Source organism: Alosa sapidissima, chromosome 22, assembly GCF_018492685.1.
Source record: "Alosa sapidissima isolate fAloSap1 chromosome 22, fAloSap1.pri, whole genome shotgun sequence".
Classification (NCBI taxonomy): domain Eukaryota; kingdom Metazoa; phylum Chordata; class Actinopteri; order Clupeiformes; family Clupeidae; genus Alosa; species Alosa sapidissima.
The window spans coordinates 26,196,766-26,216,125 of record NC_055978.1 but is presented as its reverse complement, the minus strand read 5'-3'; the positions used below and the strand labels follow the sequence as shown (position 1 = coordinate 26,216,125).

Genomic DNA, 19,360 nt, shown 5'->3' with positions numbered 1-19,360 from the left:
CACGCCAAAATGAAAGGCATAAAATCAAGATGTATGCCCATTTATGTTACTGGGAGCACCCCAGGTTGCAACCTCACACGTCTTCGTCAGACGCTGCCATGCTTCGAAAACACCACCAGAGGTCACTCATTCCTGACCAAAGTGAAATGAACCTTGCCTGCAATCCTTCCTCTATGGTGGCTTCTTGTGATGGTCTGCACCTCGTTTCTGGCAGTTTGTTTTCCTGCAGTCTGTTTTGTTGAACCTGGAGCTGAATGGGTGATGACTAAGTAGTACTGAATACGCAGGTACCAAGAGTATATCTTTTTAAGCTCTGATACTCTCGCCTAGGCTGGAATAATTTGTCTGATAGCTAACATGCTAGCTACCTAGCTAACGTTACCACGATAATGAAAGCCCTAGCTGGCTGGCTGCTTAACTAGGCACACTCTGAAAGTTCGCCTCAAGTGTGTCAAACTTGTAATGTTCGGATACAATGTTGCATCCGAACATTGTCCTGTGTAACATTGTAGGATGTTTTTGTGTCCTGTGATTAACCAATTAACATGTTATCTCTTCACCAGGACTTTACAGTTGGATCTTAACTTTGATAGGTATTCCCAAAATGGTACGTTTTCTTATGATTTAACCGCTCTAAGGAGAGGTTGTCAGCACAACACTTTGTGCATTCACTTTAAACATTACTAGATGATAATGATACAATCTGAACATGTGGTAAACGTCTTTGGTAACATGCTGTCCTGAGATGAAACCATAGACTGTAAAAAATAGGATGAAACCTTTAACATCAATTCCATATTAGAATCTATACCTTTGCAGCAGTATAATGCTGGAACATCTCATAATATTAGCACACATGATAGAACAATGATCCACAGATATATGTGGTTGATGTCTGTTGATAATTTGGTGTTAACTATTTTTGTGACTGATGTCTGCTTATGATTGTGGTATTGTCCACTTTAGGCCAGCTCTGGATACCCAGGCAGCTGGTATGATCATCCCCTGTATGCACGCTATTGGCAGCACTACGACCATGCAATGAACTGGTACCAGAAACACCGGCGAGCATATAGGAAAGCTATTGAAGCTGCTTATGGTCCTATGGCTCTTCCTACCCGCAATAGAAATATTCCCACCCACTCAGGCCGGCACATGAGGGGTTCCGGGCACTCAAGGTACGAGGAGAGGGATCGGTCTGGCAGTGAGAAGGAAGAGGACTCTTCAGAGAACTCAGAGAGTGAGATTGAGTGTGATGTCACCAATATGGACATCTCCGAGGAGCTCCGCGAGTACTTCGCTCATACTGAACGCCATAGGGAAGAGCGGAGTAAGTATTTGTGTTTAGTTGGGTTATGGTTATGGGATTTGACAGACGCCTTTGTCCAAAGCGACACACAAATACAAAAACAACATAATATTTCAAATTTAACAGGGAACAGATTAGAATGTTGGTCAAACTATAATAAGGGGAATAGCAATAATAAACAACAATGTCAATTCAATCAATAGCCTAATACAATAAGCAATGAAAATGTGGGAAAAAAGCAATAATAAACAATAACAATATAAAAACAATGACATGGTAAGACTACATTAAGGAGAATATCAATAATAAACAATAATGTCAAATTAATCAACAGCCTAATGGAAATAAAACAATATTATACAAACCATAACGCTTAAGAAGCGCTTAAAGAACTAGGTGTATGTTGAACAGGAATGTCTTTAGATCCCTCTTAAATGACCCAAAACTACCACAGGAATGGAGAGCACTGGGCCCCTCATTCCAGCAAATGGAACCACTGAGGAAAAGAGTCTTGAATTAGACCAATTCTCAAAGCACGCTCAGTTTTATTCACCCGCCCCCCCCCCCCCCCCCCCCAAATCAGTTCAAATGTCATCTTCCCAAGGCCAAATGTGAGAAGCATTGATTTTCAATGCTTATATCAATGCTTATATCAATGCGTATATGTTTTATAATACTCCATTACTAACCTTTTTTATCCTTATTAAACCAGTATCTGGTATTCCCCACTCAGCATATTAATCCTAGGCAAGGCTAGGCTACCCTTGCACAAACTAGCTCTTTTATGCTGCTCCCTCCAACTTGCCAAGCTCAAGAGCAGCAGCCTGAGTTGTGCCAGCCTCATTACTCTGCCCATTAAATGCCCTGTCTGACACACAGTACCGGACATCATGTCCCAGGGAACCCAGTGACCCAGCACATGCTGCGCTCCAGTATGGCCCAGAACCAGTGCACTCTGATGACCCAAAGCCAACAATAGCGATGGTTCAACTTAACAAAGAGGGCTTTTTGTCAGATGACATTTGTTGACCTTTGTTATTGTGATTGATAATAATTGATGGTAAACTGTGCCGCTCTTGTCCAAAGGGTCTTCTCTTTTTTGGCTTGATGTGTAAAACTGTGAACTGACTTGAACTCGCTACACTATTAGCTTTTGTCATTGTTTCCTGATGACACCAATTTTGTGGGAAACTGCTATTCACTTACAAACAGTGTGAAATAAAATTTAAAGTGTAGTGTTTGGGCTCTGCCCAAGTGTGAAAAATATCCTACCATAATGACACTTAACTCTAAATGGTTGTTTCCTTTTTGTCCCTTCTCCTCCGTTATCCTTTAACTCACAATCTTTGTTTCTGCCTCTCTTGTCTTAATGCCTTTTGTTGTCTCCTCTCCTTTCCTCTCTTCTCCTCTCCTTTCCTCTCTTCTCCTCTCCTTTCCTCTCTTCTCTTCTCCTCTCTTCTCTTCTCCTCTCCTTTCCTCTCTTCTCCTATCTTCTGCACACCCCCCGTAGAGCGACAGCAGGAGGAGGAGGCAGTTCGGCACGAGGCCTACGTTTTCGCCGATCAAGACCTGCGTAGATCGGCAACAGATGGCTGCTCCGTCTCGGCCCCCCTGGAGCGTCCAGGGGAGAGGAGGAGTGCGGAGATGAAGAGACTGTACGGGGAGAACGCAGCACGCATCCAGGCCATGGAGACGGCCATGCAGCTCAACTTTGATCGCAACTGCGACCGCCTGCAGCCTAAATACTGGCCCGTGATTCCGCTGAAACTGTGAGGCCTCTGTTCTAGTCAAGCCCAGACTCACTGAACTGATATTTTTTATATGTGTATTGACCTTGTTTGTTTTTCATGTCTTTGGGTGACCAAATAAAGGTGATAGCTGGCACCAGCTACTAGAATATGGTGATGATCTGGTTAAACAAGGTGTAATTCTGTTCTATGTTATCTTGGTGAGATTCTAGTATCTGTGTGTTAAATTATACTACTGCTCTCAGCGCTCAGCTTTTTCTGTGCCTTGGAACAGCAACTCACAGGAAACCATCACCAACAGGGGGCTCTGTAGGGTCGCTGCCGTTCCTCCTCAGGGTGAGATATCCCTCTCAGATGGAGCACAAGTTCCCTCTGTATTTGTTAGCAGTCTCATCAGATGTGCTTGTTAAACCATGTTTATAATTTAGATGATGTCTTGCTAAGATTGTACACAAACGTCAGTGCCGGTGCACTTCAGTCTATATCTTCAAATCCTTTGAGCCAAACCAAGTGTGTGTATTTTTATAAGTAGTACACTCTTCGTTCTCCGAATGGCTACTTTCTCTGATCACAGAATATCAGTCTCTCTGTTGCCATAGGAACGTGCCGTAATCCTCATGGGAATTTTCTTTGCACCCTGTAGACACATCAGGGTTTTTTCGAGTCCCATCTGTTCAGACCCCCTCAGACCAGAGTGGACGCCATCTTTGGACCCTTTTCCCCCAAATCTCCTTCGCCTAACTCCACTAACGTGACCTGATCCGTTTCCAATGGCCTGTTAATGAACTGAGGGTGCAGAGGAAGTGGTCGTGAAGGAGAGGGAAACATTGCATTTTCATTAATCTTGCTCAGCCATGTGTGGATGACTTCATGCTCGAGGCAGAATCCGAGCATACGGACCAGGCTGTGTGTGCATATGTGTGTGGGGGCATCCTTTTATTTTTATTTTTTTGTCCTAAAGTCCGCACCCACATGCAAAGTAGCCTTGAAAGGGTAGCCATGTCCACGGTGGTCGGGATGGGTTGGGATTAAATGTCAAGCACATACCTTTGTGAAAGTGACCTGTTTGCTCAGTCTGAGATGTCAGTCTTAAGAGGGTGCTTTCAGGGGAAATTCATTACAGCCCAAAATAAGATGGCGATATGCTGGTTCCTGAAGCCAGAGTGTGTGTGTTTTTAGGGACTTTTTTTGTGAAGCTCTTGAGTGGTGCTGAAGCAGAGCATGGTTGCCGTGGCACTCTCCTCCCCTTCATCATCTTCGCCAAACTAGGTCACTGCCCACACACACATACCCATGCACACACTTGCACACACACACGCACACACGCATATACTCACTAATGCGTTTTGTCTGTTCCTTTTTTGAATTTAAGGCACTTGAGTCCTCTGGGCACTGGTAGAACAGTTTTCCTGACTTCCTTTTATTGTACAGAGTGTTTTTGTACGAAATGCTTGAAATTCTGAAAGCATTTCTCTGAAATAAAAGTTCTTCTTGCTTTGAGAACTCAGGGGCCTGTCTGAACTGAGACAGAAGAATGGATTGATGGCCCTGCTTAAGACAGGATAGCCAAAAGTCACATTCCATTGGTGCTGCTTGTGCTTTTCGATTCCCTTAGAAAAGTATTTCAGCTTGCTCATGGTATTGTATCCACATATATCCACAGTATTGTCACTCAACCCGGACAGCTCCACAGTCATGTACAAGGATACAAGGAAGTTTATTGTCACATGCATATAGTTACTGGAAGTAGGAAATGCAGTGAAATTATGTCTGGTGTCAGCCTATTTGTGCATTGATGGGGGGGATCTTGGGCAGATCCACGGCTCAAGGGGCTAACCCAACTGCCAGGGGTCTTGGTGTGTGTGTTGGGGGGATGACAGGGGAGATGGGATAGTGTGCTGTGTATGTGGGGAGAGGGCAGTGTGCAATATGTGTGTTGGAGAACCTTCAGCCATTGTGCAAACAGCATGTTTTATTATATTGGTGCTGACAGTTTCCAATGCCATTGTTCACATAAGGTATGCTTCACTGTGTCAGTCTGACAATTTTACATGTATTCAACACAAACCCAGCTTTACACATGGTGCCATGGTTACCCCGGGCCTCCTTTTCCAACTTCTGGCAAAATAATGCGTAGGCCCTTTCTGAATGTCAAGCAGTCCTGCACCAATTACCGAGTTTACTTGTTATTCTACACACACTGCTCAGAGAAGAGAGTGTGTGTGTGTGTGTGTGTGTGTGTGTGTGCCACTTGGGTTGGCTGCTTGGCCTTCCTTCAAATGTTCAAAGTTGAATAGGGTTCCCAGGCTGCTGGGGTTCTAGTTGCTATGGCACAGGGTTCTGGAATATCCGGCAATTCATTCACACCCTTTCTCATGCCGATTCCAGTGACATAGGCTACCCAATCCCCCAAAACACTTGAGAGTTCTTGGAAAGTCTCCTCTTCAGTAAACACTGACACTTAGGCTATTTGTGTCTCGATAAGTAGTCTGAGAAAAACAATCAAAAACACTTTTTACCTTTTATCCAATATGCCAAATGTGGTGGAAATGTTGTCCCTCTCTTGAATCCCACTGAGAGCGGACTTACCAAATAACACAATAAGCAGATCTAATTTTGAACCCTGAATCTGTGCCGCAGAGGCCATGAGGCTTTCCGCGTCACGTTTGTGAAGGTTGGGAAGAGACGCTCTGCCAGATGTAACAGGCGCGCTGTCCACATCGATATCATTCCAGTGGTGAGATCCAGAGCCTATCCAGAGACGCGCAGGTTACAGCCTTCAGAAACTGTGCTTGTCCTCGTTAACGGTAAAGAGGAGTTGGGGTACAACCAGGGGACCCCCAATCGGTGACGTCACAGTAGAATAGGGGAACGGGGCAGCGAGAGCAGAAAGGAGTTCAACTTTTGTTTGGTCGAGTTAACCCGAACTCCAAGAAACTCCCGGTCGGTCCCTTGTTTTCTCTCGCGAAGGCAACGAAATGGGTATGTAGCCTAATAATATGTTTTGCACTGTCGTTTTTGTGCCTGATGTATGTGAGGTTTTTGTAGTGCTTACAACACTAACGTTTTAAAGAACTTTGGTTCACATGAAAGAAAGGGGTGTAGGCTATTGTCAAGCTAGTCCAGGCTGTTTGCATAGACTATGGCGGTTTAATAAATAATTTAGCAGCACAATGTTCCGGATTAATATTATTGTTGCATAGTTTGTATAACTACCTGTTGCACTCCGTTGTGCAAGAACATTTAATCTGCAGAGACAGAATGTCCGCTGTAAGAATATTGTCCCTGCCTGGACATCACTGAGGCAATGTAGCCAACCTTAAAGAAATGCTCTGCTTTAGGCTACTCTCCTGTTTGCGCCTTTTAGTGATCAGGAGTTTTAAGGAATGTTTAAGCAATAATATGTGCTCTGCACTCTTGTTCATAGCGATGAATGTTTTATTGTTGTGAATGTGGGTTTTGCGCTGCGTGTTTCTTGCTCTTAATTTCACCCACGCATGCTGTTTTCTCGTCAAATGGCCCTGGCTGAGCGGGGACTCCCCCTGACAGGGCGAGTTGGCCTCTGGGCTGGTGAATTGAGCTGATGTACGAGAAAGAATTCCAGTATTCATTTGTCCCAGCTGTGTCCTTGGAATGATCAATTCTCTTGCACACACATTCTTCTTCAGTGTGCTGTATCCTGCCAGACTTTGGGCCATTACCCCCAGATTTCACACACACACACACACACACACACACACACACACACACACACACACACACACACACACACACTGCACTGTTGACAGTATGACACCAGTGCATAAATTCTATTGTCAGGGCTTTAGGTTTGGAGATGAACTATTTACAAAACTTTTTGTCTTAAATGTAATTATTAATACATTTGGTAACTGAAAGCACACTCCCTCTCTGTGAGTGTTCATGATCCCACAGCATACTCACATGCTGCTGATGCTGGCTTGCTGTTTACTCGAAGAGTGTGAGAGAGAATGAAATGTTTGTGGTCCTCAGGTTGTACAGGGGCGGCTACAGCAGTGAGCAGTGGAAAGGTGCACAGAGGTGCCACCCCTCCAAAAGGGGCCCATAAGTCCCTGCAGTGGAGATGTGTATTTAGATAGAACAGTGGACTGCAGAGTGTCCAGGCCTGGCCTTCGTTTTCACCTGCTCTGTGGGTTGTCCTTGTTGTGTGCTGGAGATAGACTAGTGGTCAATCTCCATCATCACAATTAAAACTCTATAATGTTTCTGGGTACATCACAGGATCAATAGTGGGAAAAGCTTTGACCAGGTTCATTGGAATGGCTGTTTTTCTATGTGTTTGTTAAGTAACCATTGTGTTTTGTTGATAGTTGCATGTTTATGGCCCAAAAAGAAAAAGGCAATGCCATATCAACTCCCCAAGATAGCCTTCTCATGTAGCTTTGCTTCTATGGGTGACCTCACAATTACAGACAAGCCACCATCCATAAATGATTTACCTACCCCCTGAGAAAGAGCAGTTGACCCTGACATTTAAGTTTGAGAGGAAGAGAATGATATAGTTTTTGAACTGTGTGAAGTCAGTGGGTGGTTTTGTTGTTGGAATCTGCTCAGTCATGAGAGAGAAATGATACTGTGTTGTCACTCCCAGCTGTAACACTCTTAGCAATGCGGTAGGTGACGTCACGCGAACAAACTTACCGTGCGTCCGATGCAGGCCCATTATGCAACAACCTTGAGAGCCGTTCAGCTGATTTAGGACCAGGTCCAAATTGGATTAACAGGGGAGGTACTGGGCAAACAACTCTCACTTCCTTATCCTTCCCCTGGTCATCCAACCACAGCCCTCTGTCCAGCTCCTGAGCAGGAGGCTCTCTCCTTGTGCAAGTGTAGGATATTAGGAGCTGTTGGCTCCCCAGCGGCTCCTATCCGCTTTGGCACAAGTAGCTTAGCTGCCCATTTGGACTAGCATTCCTGAATCCTCCCAAGGCCAAAGTTTCTATGCTACATTACATTACATTACATTACATTACGTTACATTACGTAACATTACGTTACATTACGTAACATTACGTTACATTACATTACATTACATTACATTTGGCTGGCACATTTTTAACCAAAGCATAAACAGTTTAAGTTTTAAAGCAATTCTCTCAACAATTTTAGGACAATTTAAAAACGGTAGAGAACAGTAAGAATAAGTGCATCAGTGAGTGCTGTTTTTAAACAGTTGAGTGTCAGTTCAAGACAGGTGGTAAGTGCTAGGATCAGCAAGACTTGTTGTAAGTAGTGCTATGAGAGGAAATGTTCTCTAAAGAGCTGGGTCTTCAGGAGTTTTTTGAAAATGGAGAGGGATGTCCCTGCCCTTGTAGGAACTGGCAGTGTGTTCCACCAACGAGAAATAACAGATGAGAAAAGTTTAGATTGGCCTGAGTGTACCACAAATGCTACAAATAGTACACTTTGAATTCAAATGCAGCCCGTATGAGCTAATACCAAGAGAGCTCAATCAGAGCAGCTTTGGCACTGAGACATTCCCTCTTATTACGAATAAGAAGACAGTAGGGCCAAAAAAGTATTTTCTGTAGAATATGCTTTGGAGGGCCTTGGAAGTGGACCTACCCTATGTGTTGTTGTCAGTTGTCACCCTTAATATGGCGATAACACTGGTGCCATGACAACTGTGGATCATGCAGCACTGGGTTCGTCTGACTAATGTAAGCAGATGACACTGAGCTGTGTGCTCGTTGTGCTTGTTTGTTTGTTTTCTTTCGCATGTCTTCTTTCTCCTCTTGTGCTCTCCATCTGCTCCCGTTGCTGAAGACACTGACGATACTGGACTCTGTCTTTCATTAGCAAAGGAATTTGTTTGTGAGCCACAAATGATTTAAAGAGTCTGAGCAGTGTGTGTGTGTGTGTGTGTGTGTGTGTCAACATTTACTCACTCCCACACACTCCCACTGGAGTGCATCTGTGTGTGCACGTGTCTTCCACTGTTGAAGACTGTTTCGTTCCTTGAGACATCAGCCTTTCTCTATAGCACAGGCACAATGGTAGCCTACAGTGTGAAACAGAAGATAGACAGGAGGACAGGTTAGATGTCATACCCACATAGAACTGATTTACAAGGGCTGAGTAGATGTTCACTGTTGTTGTCTCCTCTTTGTCTTTCCAGTCTTTTATCTCCAATCCTGGCCCGTCCTTTACCTCTGAAAGCAGGACAATTAGGAAGCTCTGAAAAGTGTCAGGCTGACAAAGCTAGCCATTGTTTACAGCGATATGACAGTGTGAGAGGGGCCTCCAGATGGAGGCGGACAACCTCCCACACACGCACACACACACACGCATACACACACACACACACACACACACGCACACACACACACACACACACACACACAGACACACGCATACACACACACACACACACGCACACACACACACACACACACACACACAGACACACGCATACACACACACACACACACCCACACACACACACACACACACACACATGCTTGTGCACACACGCACACACACACACACACACACGGAGACACACACACACACACACACATGCTTGCGCACGCACGCACGCACACACACACACACACACATGCACAGGAGGGAAAAGAGGTGCCATTTGGAATCCAGCTGCACCATGGGAGACTTAAATGTGTGGCACCCTACCCTATGAGTCAAAGTAAACAATACATGTCCTAGTACTATAAACCATCAAAACACTTCAGCGTGAAACACAGGACAGTTCTAATTTTCATCGCCCCTCACTCTCCCTCATCAAAAAATGACTAGATTAGCGAGATGCTAATCGCCGGAGGCCCTGATCTCTCCCCTCCTGCGCATCATGACACCCGCGCTGGCCTGCCGTGATTCGCCGAGCATGACGATGTGTTTTCTGCCTCCTCACATGAGGAGTGCACCTGGGTCACATGACAAGACCGTGCCAAGAGATCATTGGGCAGCGCGGTGCCCAGGCCCTCGTCGAGTGACAAGCGCTTCCTCGGCTTGAGGCAGAGGATACGCCCCTCCGGGTGATGTCATGAGATCTGTCCGTCAGAATCTGGGCCAAAGGGATTATAGGTTAGGGGGGATTTGAAAGCCTGTCATCAAAGATAGTGTTGGGAGGAGAAAAAATGATATTGAAATTCTTCATTTCAGGCTTCGGCTGCCTGATGGTTAACTGGACTACGTCTGCAGATTTTCAAACCACAGAGAGAAGCACCTGTTTTATGCATTTTGACAGTAGAAATGTCATAGTGGCGTTTAGGGCATGCAAAATGTCCATTTACTGGATGTCTTCATGTTTGCATGAGAAACAAAAAAAGTTTGTCAACAGTTCAAGGAAGAGTACTGCCCTTTTGTGTGTGTGTGTGTGTGTGTGTGTGTGTGTGTGTGTTTCTGTGCATATTCCCACCAACTCTCTTCTGTCCACGCTCATCCTGTTTGTCTCTAATGAGGCTCACTAAACTAAAACAAAAGCGTCTAGAGGTCTTTGTAGCAGCTGTTTGTACATGTGCCTGTGTGTGTGTGTGTGTGTGTGTGTGTGTGTGTGTGTGTGTGTGTGTGTGTGTGTGTGTGTGTGTCTCTACATGTGTGTGTGTGTGTGTGTGTGTGTGTGTGTGTATGTGTGTGTGTGTGTTTGTGTGTGTATGTGTACCCACTTATGGGTGTTATCACAAAAATATTCTGTAGAAATGTTCAGTCACCAGGTGTATTTGCTTTTAATGTGAGGACACTCACCCTCTCCCTATTTTCATGACGACAGATTTTGGTCAACATCTGTGTCATTACTTGTGTGTATTACATGTGTATTGCAGTTCGATTCATAGTAGGTGCCACATAGATGACAAAAACCTGACCAAGTGTGTTATGTCCAGCAGTGGGCAGTACTATTGAGGTGTACATGAATGCTAGATTAAGGACACTGTATGTGTGTTTTCACAGCTTTCATGCCTCAATAGGAATAGTTACATGACACCGCTGGCATTTGGTGGCTGGGATGTGCAGGGCCCTGGACCCTTTGGGCTGTGTGTTGGCTTTATGTTTGTTTTATGTTGATGATGGCTTACACTTAGTGTCCCTGAGCACGCCCCAATCCAGCCTGAGATGTGTGCATGTACTGGGGGGGATTAAGACAATCCAGCCACGACGGGGATCAACGCTGTCTCTGTTCCAGGCGTCTCCTTGGAGACCAGCGGGTCGTAAGCGGGTGGAGTGGCCGAGCCCAAAGTGGGTCACCCACACACACACACACACACACACACACACATTCTCACTCTCACCCACACTATACACACACACACTCTCTCTCTCTCACCACTTACATACACACACACACACACACATACACACATACACACACTGTCTCTCTCACACACATGCACTCTCTCTCTCTCTCTCTCTCTCACACCACTCACACACACACATTTGCATGAGCACTCACACACTCCCACTGGCCACTGTCCGTGCTCATGCCTGTTGAAACACGTAAACACACATGCACAACTCTCTCTTCTTCTCTCTTTCTCTCTCTTTCACACACCTCATCGTTATACACACACACACACACACACACATGCACACATTTCTGCAGTGATGTATAATTCTCAATCCTGGCCAGTGCAGTCTAACAACTCCCCCATGACCTCCCCCTAGCAGATTGAGGGAGTGGTGCCTCTGGATGGGGGAGGGTGCAGTGGTGTTGTGGATGGGTGGATTGATCAATAGGGTGTGGCAGCAGAAGTGGAGGGGGCAGGTGTCAGCGGAGCTGGAGGCCTTTCCTGCACAAGTTTCCCTTTTACAGAAGAGACTAGAGTCCATTAAAGGCAGCAGGATTAGACAGAGGTGCCAGCAGGAGGCAATTAATTCTCCCTTTGTGTGTGTGTGTGTGTGTGTGTGTCTTTGTGTGTGTGCGTGCATGTGTTTGTATGTGCGCACATACCTACGTGTGTGTGTGTGTTTATGATCTTATTACTTCAACAGTAATGCACTGAGCTGATCATGAAGTAGTGGTAAAGCAACATTGAACATTGACACTAATGTATAGTGAGAGGAGAAAACGTCCATGGTGAGGGGGGAATAGGGCAGCAGTTCAGCGGGTCATGGCCACCGACCTCCTCAGGTCTGTCTCTATAGCAATGACCTTTCATTCCATTCATGATCATCCCTATCTCTGCCATCCATCACGGTGCTACAACATCTAGTTGTATCATTGAATTACGTATTTGTATGTGACTGGCTTGGCTACTGGTTGATGTTCTAAACACATTTAGAACTGCTCATAGTTGTTTGGGTTGTTATTGTTGTTGTTGTTGTGTGTGTGTGTGTGTGTGTGTGTGTGTGTGTGTCTGAGTTGATTGGTTAGGTGAATGTTGAGTGTTTGTAGCTGATATAGAGGTCATCTGATGGTAGGATTTTCTGGTGTTTGTGTTTGTGTGAGTGTGTGTGTGTGTGTGTGTGTGTGTGTGGTGTGTATGCATGTATGAGGATGTTATTCCGGTGTTTACCTCTGTGTCCTAATGATGAGCTTGTCGTGCTCGCTTCACTGTCAAACAGTTAGGATTTGATGTATGTCTATTTTAATGAATATGTGTGCCTGTTTGTGGTGTGGCTATATATTGAAACGTGTGATGTTTATACCACAACTATTTATTCGCTGTGAAACAGAATGTTCAGGACAGAAACGCTGCTGCTGACTGAAGTCTGTATTCATCAAAACAAGCCTTTTTGGGACACGTTATACCATTGCACCTTTGAAGAATCTTGCTCTCCCCCTGTTTCTCTCTTCTCTGTCTCTCTCTCTTCTCTCCTTCTCCCTCTCCTTCTGCTTTCTCTCTCTCTCTCCCTCCGCCATAGTATATATGATGGCGGCCGTCTGTGCTTCATCATGAGTTGTATCCTCTTTCGTCTGCCATAGAAGGCTCGGGCCTCTTGTTCGTGTTTACTGAGAGGCTTCAAAGGCCCTCGCTGGCTGCCTCTCCGCTCTTTTTCCACATTAGCTCTCCGTCTGAGGGCATAAAACCGAGCCGTAATGACCTCGTTACCATCGGCCGCCGCGTCCACCACGGCAACGCAGCGAACCCTGGCATGGTTAGAGAGAGCGGAGAACAGGGATGGGTGGGAGCGAGAGTGTGAGTGTGTGTGTGTGTGTGTGTGTGTGTGGGGGGGGGGGGTATTTCTGTGCTCGAAATGTAGGGCTCATCAGTTAGTGTCGGGGAACAGAGCTGAAGAAGGTATGCTTGTTTTGTTTGAAAGAGAAACTGGAGGAGAGGGGAATGGAGATCGAATAAGGGAATGTTTTGAAAGGTCAGGCATGGAATGAGTCCAGGTTCAGGTGTGTTGAGTTGACTTTTGTCTTAAGGTTATATTTTAAGTTGATAAAACTTTTCTTCTTTATCTATCGTGTTGTTGTATTTCCCTCACAACCATGTGCACACACACACACACACACACACACACACACACACACACACACACACACACACACACACACACACACAGATAAACACACACACCACACACACACACAGTGTGTGTGAGAGAGAGAGAGAGAGAGAGAGAGCGCCCTTGTGTGTGGGTGCTGTTGTGTCTAAGCTCTCCTATCTGTAGTCCTTAACCAACTGTAGTCTGTCTAGACCCGAGACCCCACTATTGTGCCTGCCTGCGGATCAGGTCCAGTATGGGGGATATAGGCTTAGCCCAAAAGCCACTAGGGATTAGAGAGCCGTTATCGACCTCTCAAAACAGACCCCCTACCATCCTACCATAACTACTGCTGCTCCATACACACATGAACACACACATACACATTTTGTACACATATTCCATACACATTATGGAATGTGCTCGATTGACATGATTAGTGTTTGAGAAACAAGAAGACAGTATGTGGTACTGTATGTTTATGAGACAATTTACTGTACATCTCAATGTGGAAGTGTGTCTGCATGAAAGTGTGTGTGTTTGTGTGTATGTGCTTGTTTGTTTGTTTCATAGTGACGCAGATCATATGTGTGAGCTGTGTGTGTGTGTGTGTGTGTAAGCACGCTCATCGCTCACACACAGCTGAGTCCTGGGAGAGGGAGAGAAAGAGTGCCAGCGACTGTGTTCTCTCATCCATGAGACAAGCGCTTAATCTGTGACCCACAAATTCAGGGACGATTATGGGATGGCCGGGCACAAAAGCAGCCCTCAGAATCACCACAGCGATCTGTGTCTTAGGCACACTACTTGTCCAGCAAACCTCATTTACTCGCAGCATAGGCCGCGGCCCAACCCATGTCTCAAATGCAGGAATGCCATTGGTTAGATCATAGTTGATGTTATAAACTGTATTCAAAGGTCGCGGTACCTTGGCTTACATTCTTGAACTTATCTGTAGAGTATCTATTTACAATATGCAAAGATATTTGTATGTGTTTATAGCATTTGAAGTGTCAAACCAAATCACGTTGTACAAACACTGATGCTTCGACTGCCAGTAATCTACTGATCTGTGTCAACTTCCTGCTAGTTCGGCCAACTACTGCAGCTGAATATGACCAAAGAAGACAACTTGTTTCAGGACAGAGAACCATAATATAATGTCACTGTACTGTGTATTTGATATAGGTTAAGTATACACAATGCATGCAACTTGAATCTAGCACTGTGTGTGTGTGTGTGTGAGAGAGAGAGTGTGTGTGTGTGTCTCTGTGTGTGTCTCTGTATTTTTATAGTGGGAGAGAGGGAGAAAAAAAAACTTTCTTTGATCTTGTGTGAAGGCACCTTTCTAGTGGATCCCCACTGCTCAGGAACAGACAGTAAAATTCACCCAGCATACATTTTGTTCTCACTGGCTTGTCCAGGCTTTTCCTCAAGTGGAAGTTGTCTGACCAGCTCAATATATCCTGGATGAACATCCATCACCAAGTGCTGTGTGGCACCTCCGAGTTTGTGTGCAAACAGATTGTGTTTTAAGGTAAACCATATTTATGGTGAATTATGGGGGTTTGCAAAAGGTTTATCTTTCATCACCTTTCTGTATCAACATCACCTAGTATAACTTTTCCACTGGCTGTTTAGGGTGGAAACCCAGAGAGTTTTTAAACCCTGACACCATCAAAGCTTCCTTATATTATTGCACACCCTACATTCCCCACATTTAATTTCCAATACTCTGTCTGCCTAACTTTGTCCCATCCATTATAGATGGCAGGAAATTATATTTTACCTCATTGGATACAACACTGGTAAGACAGTGGGCCTGGCTACCCTGATGTTGTGCAGTAATATTCCTCCTGGTGTGAAAATCCCAGTGCTTTCCCAATGTCAGTGGTTGAAGAGAGATTCCATGTCAGGTTCGGTCTGGAGGGCTGGTATTTAGTAAACACTATTCAGCTGGGCTTTGCCAAATAACCTGAACCTTCTCTCCTTTCTCTCATCTACACTTTCTCTCTCTCTTTCTCTCTCTCTCTGTGTATGTGTGCACGTGTGTGTGTGTGTGTGTGTGTGTGTGTGTGTAGCCCATATCCCAAGCATAGACCATCATAAACTAAATAATGATAGGGGCATAACAATTACTAACATGTACCCCATACTCCCAATTTCTTGCAATGAATTGTGTTGCATGGCTTTATCCATAGCTCATTGTGTTACCATATTGGGTGACTTATCAACATACAGTATCAACACCCATATCCCTGACCCTGACTATGTGAAGTGTGTAGACCAGATAGAAAGAGATATCCTTCAGTGACCAGCGACCCAGTGACCCTCTCTCTAATGCAATTGCTACACTGGCCTTGCCTTGACGGAAGCTATAGGGGCCCAGTGGCTGTGTGTCTGAGGGTGTGACCTGCTAGTGATGTTCAACCCAGCCCAGGGCACCAGGGCTCTCCCGGAGTCTGGTGTGCTTCCCTGGTCGTCTGCTGGGCTGGGAGGATTGGTTGTGCTTTTAGCTCCTCTTCCTGGACAGCATGATCCTTTGTCTGGTCGGCCGGACAGCGTTTTGAGCAGCCCCAGCAGTGGGGGTCACGTGGACGAGATTTAATACCTTATTTAAGAGGATTCTGGACAGATGGCTTCTCTTTTGTTTTAGGATGCCCTTATTATCAGCCAACAGTGTCCAAGGAGAGCAATTGGGATGAGTGCTTGTGTTCCTCTATTTGATTTTTCATATGAGGTCTCCTTCATTCTCACATGTCAGAGCTGTTCAAGCGGTCATGAAATTCCATCTTCACATGGCAGCAATGTAGATAATCAAATCAATAATCAATGAAGTTCCAAACACAATATTCATCATGTACAACTTGCTATCTGTTAGGCCGGTTTTCCTGTCTTCGCCTTCCCTTCTGTCTCCTTAATAACTGTATCTAAACTTTCATCATATTTGCTGCAACTCTCACACTATGTCTTCTATCTCCTCTGATTGCATTCACTGTGTGTGTGTGTGAGAGGGTGAGAGAGAGAGGGTGAGAGAGAGAGAGAGAGAGAGAGAGAGTTTGCGCGCGCGCACGCTGGCCGTTTGCGTCTGTTTGTGGACGAGATGCTAAATACGGGTAAAGGAATGAATCTGCCACACGCGCTCCCCCGCTGAACCGACTCGTGCAGATTTTGTCTTTGTGAACGTGAACGCGGTGCCATACCCCTCTGGTTGTGCGAAAGACGGACCCACTCTGCGCTCGAGCCGCTGTCGCCTGAGAGCCACTAATCTAAGCAAAATCCTATCTGACAAGATCTTTACATCTTCACGGGAGATTGTGATTTACACAACAGTCGCAAGAGAGGGAGAAAGATTCGCAGTTTAGGAGTAAAGTATCCTTTAGAAGACATACGTGATGGATGGAATGAAGCCAGCCATGGAGAACAACGCTGAGGAGAACCAAGACGAGAACCAGGAAAGCAAAGGTACGGCGTGAAATCGTAACCTAATTAAAATGGTTCCGAATTATGCACTGTTTACAATACGGGTTTTGCCACGGTGCTTGAGATGGCTGCTTTCTCCACAACACAAAGGCAGTGTTTTTCTGCTTTGATGCGTTTGGGAATATTGGAATAACCAGCAGCAGCATTAATTGCATTGGTTATTGAAAGGCAATAGTATAAACAACAATGCAACAATGTAACCTGTATTAACGTTGAAACTCGCTGGACATTTGGGGATGTCGGTGTCCGTCTTTTTCCCCCAGTGAATACCAGTACCCTTGATATGACAACACCTCCGAACCCATGCGTTTGCAAGCGAAGCAATGTGGAGACCAGTTGATGGAACGTGGTCCGTTAGAACCTCTGTTATTGATATTTTGCTGAACGGGTCGACTCGCGGTTCCAGTGATCAGGTGTATGAAGAAGCACAGGTCTTAATGATGATGATGGCTTCTGCTGTCCAGTGCACCGTCGTCGTAAGTGGCTTTGTTGTTCGATGCAAGGTGTCGCATAAAAAAAAGAAAAGAAAAGAAAAACGGTGTTTACATTTTTAAGCGCTCCGCACCGCATGAGTAGGCTAGGCTGTGGTCGATCTCGGCTGTTTTGACGGCTCGTAAGGGATAAGAAATATGCGTGCGAATCGACACTTAAAGCTTTGGCTTGAGTATCAATACTAGATATTGATTGTAATCTGTATTTAATCACAGCGGCACACTTAGGTCTTTTTGTTCGTTCTCTCCGAAGACACCAGTGTATAATGAACATAGTGCGCCTATAGTGTGGTTTTTATTTATTTATAGGAGGATAATAAAGCAAAGGACTGGGATCTTTTTTTAGTACGTTGTGCCACTTAGTAGGTCATCCGTTAAAATTTCAAAAGGTGAGCATAAAATAGGCCTTCTGATTGGTGAGATGGAAATAGAAAACCACCGCTATTGTTTACTCTGAATTATTTATCGATTGTGTATCCTCTAGTGCATATTTGACAAGGGAATCATGGTCACCTTTGAGATGCAGCCTTCATCTCGAAAGGGTGGAGTCCCCCCTTTTTTCCCACGCCATTCCCACCTTCAACCAGATGCTGATATCTCAACGACTTGCTAGTTAAATCTGATCCAAATATTACTCACACAATCACACCCACATCTGGACCCAAACACATCAACGTATTCCCCTTTTCAAATGATTTATTCTGATTGATTAGCCTGTGTGTGTGTGTGTGTGTGTGTGTGTGTGTGGGTGTGTGTTGTGCAACAAGGTTACGTGTGATATGTGTACATTTGACTGAGGAGGGTCTTCCTAAGCCCAGTATGATTAAATCCTTGACACACCCAAGACAAATAAGTGACCCAGCTGTTGGATGAATATTGCATAGCCACACAGGGAGATTAAATTAATACTTTAATAAGGTAACGGATGGCCCCCTTGTGTGGCACACATATCATTAATAACGGATGTGTACTGCGTTGCTGCTGGTGTGGGACTCTGGGTCATGGGTAAGTTGATGTCCTGCATGGTGCTCTGTCCCCACATCTCCGTCGCCTCCTGTCCCCTCCTCTCCTCTCATCACCCTTCTGGTGCCCCTCGGCGCCACAGATGGGAGGGAACAGCGTAAATAAGCACTCTGGGGTAGAGGGCAAGGAATCAGCGCCGCGTCCTCACCAGTGACCCACATCAGTGCGCTTTCATTGGCTTGGTCATCCACTTAATCATCGGGGCGTAATCTCACCTACTTTCTAATATTAACCCCATCCTCTGGTTTGATATGTATCCCCATATGTTTGAGGCGATCGCTGATCGACAACATCACTGATTACCTGGTTGCATCTTTGGTGCTCTGTCATATGGAATGACCTCCCTGGTCACTCCAGTCCCATTCACTTGGTTTGATTCTACCTTTCTCTTATGGAAAATATGATGTGTTGGATTGGGATGCATTGGTCAAGGAAGGGCTACTGGAATGAGGTCATTTGCCATGTATTGAACATCCAGCCTGCAATTATGAATCCGCAGATGAATAAAGTTATCCATCAGTTCAGAGGAGTTGACCTATCACCTCTAGCTCCAAGTCCTTTGGGCAATCATAAGAGCAGGTTACTGATCCAGGCCAGAGAATAAATAACATGAATAACATGCTACATGAAAGGATATAATCCCAGATGTGGGATTGAAATTTTTTTTTCTGATTACTGAGATAATCCCAGACCTGCTCACTCTCGATTGGATAGTTAGTGTGAGCTGCCCATGAGAAGACGAGGAGAGGTGTCCTATAAAAGAGGAGGATCATGGGTATTCCCCCGTGTGAAACAAGTGGCGGTTCTATACTGGGCTGGCAAGCAGTGGAAGGGAGAGACATGGAAACCTTATCTCATGAAGCGCCAGTGGTGGTGGTGGA

At 45.2% G+C, this 19,360-nt stretch overlaps 2 protein-coding genes across 4 annotated transcripts in view; both read left to right on the top strand.

Annotated features, from left to right (window-relative positions):
* Positions 1–82: 82 nt before the first annotated feature.
* On the top strand, positions 83–3,227 carry gemin8 (gem (nuclear organelle) associated protein 8). The gene is made up of 4 exons (XM_042078650.1): positions 83–287; positions 564–607; positions 967–1,330; positions 2,820–3,227. Exons 2-4 carry the CDS (start codon positions 605–607, stop codon positions 3,080–3,082), a joined length of 630 nt encoding a protein of 209 aa, XP_041934584.1. The 5' UTR covers positions 83–287; positions 564–604; the 3' UTR covers positions 3,083–3,227.
* A 2,345-nt stretch (positions 3,228–5,572) lies between these two features.
* Positions 5,573–19,360, top strand: part of LOC121697328 (neuronal membrane glycoprotein M6-b-like) — a 34,065-nt gene continuing 20,277 nt past the window's right edge. Inside the window, exon 1 of one of the 3 annotated variants that reach the window (XM_042078811.1) lies at positions 5,573–6,039. In XM_042078811.1, coding sequence (XP_041934745.1) covers positions 6,036–6,039 — 4 coding nt within the window. In that variant the 5' untranslated portion in view covers positions 5,573–6,035. Of the gene's footprint in view, positions 6,040–16,578; positions 16,948–19,360 lie in introns of those variants that run through there. The other 2 variants (XM_042078810.1, XM_042078809.1) reach the window with 2 other exon arrangements.

Excerpts from the sequence above, each read along its gene's own strand:
- gemin8 (XM_042078650.1), top strand. Across the intron at positions 1,331-2,819 it reads ACGCCATAGGGAAGAGCGGA|AGCGACAGCAGGAGGAGGAG; the intron begins GTAAGTATTTGT and ends CACCCCCCGTAG.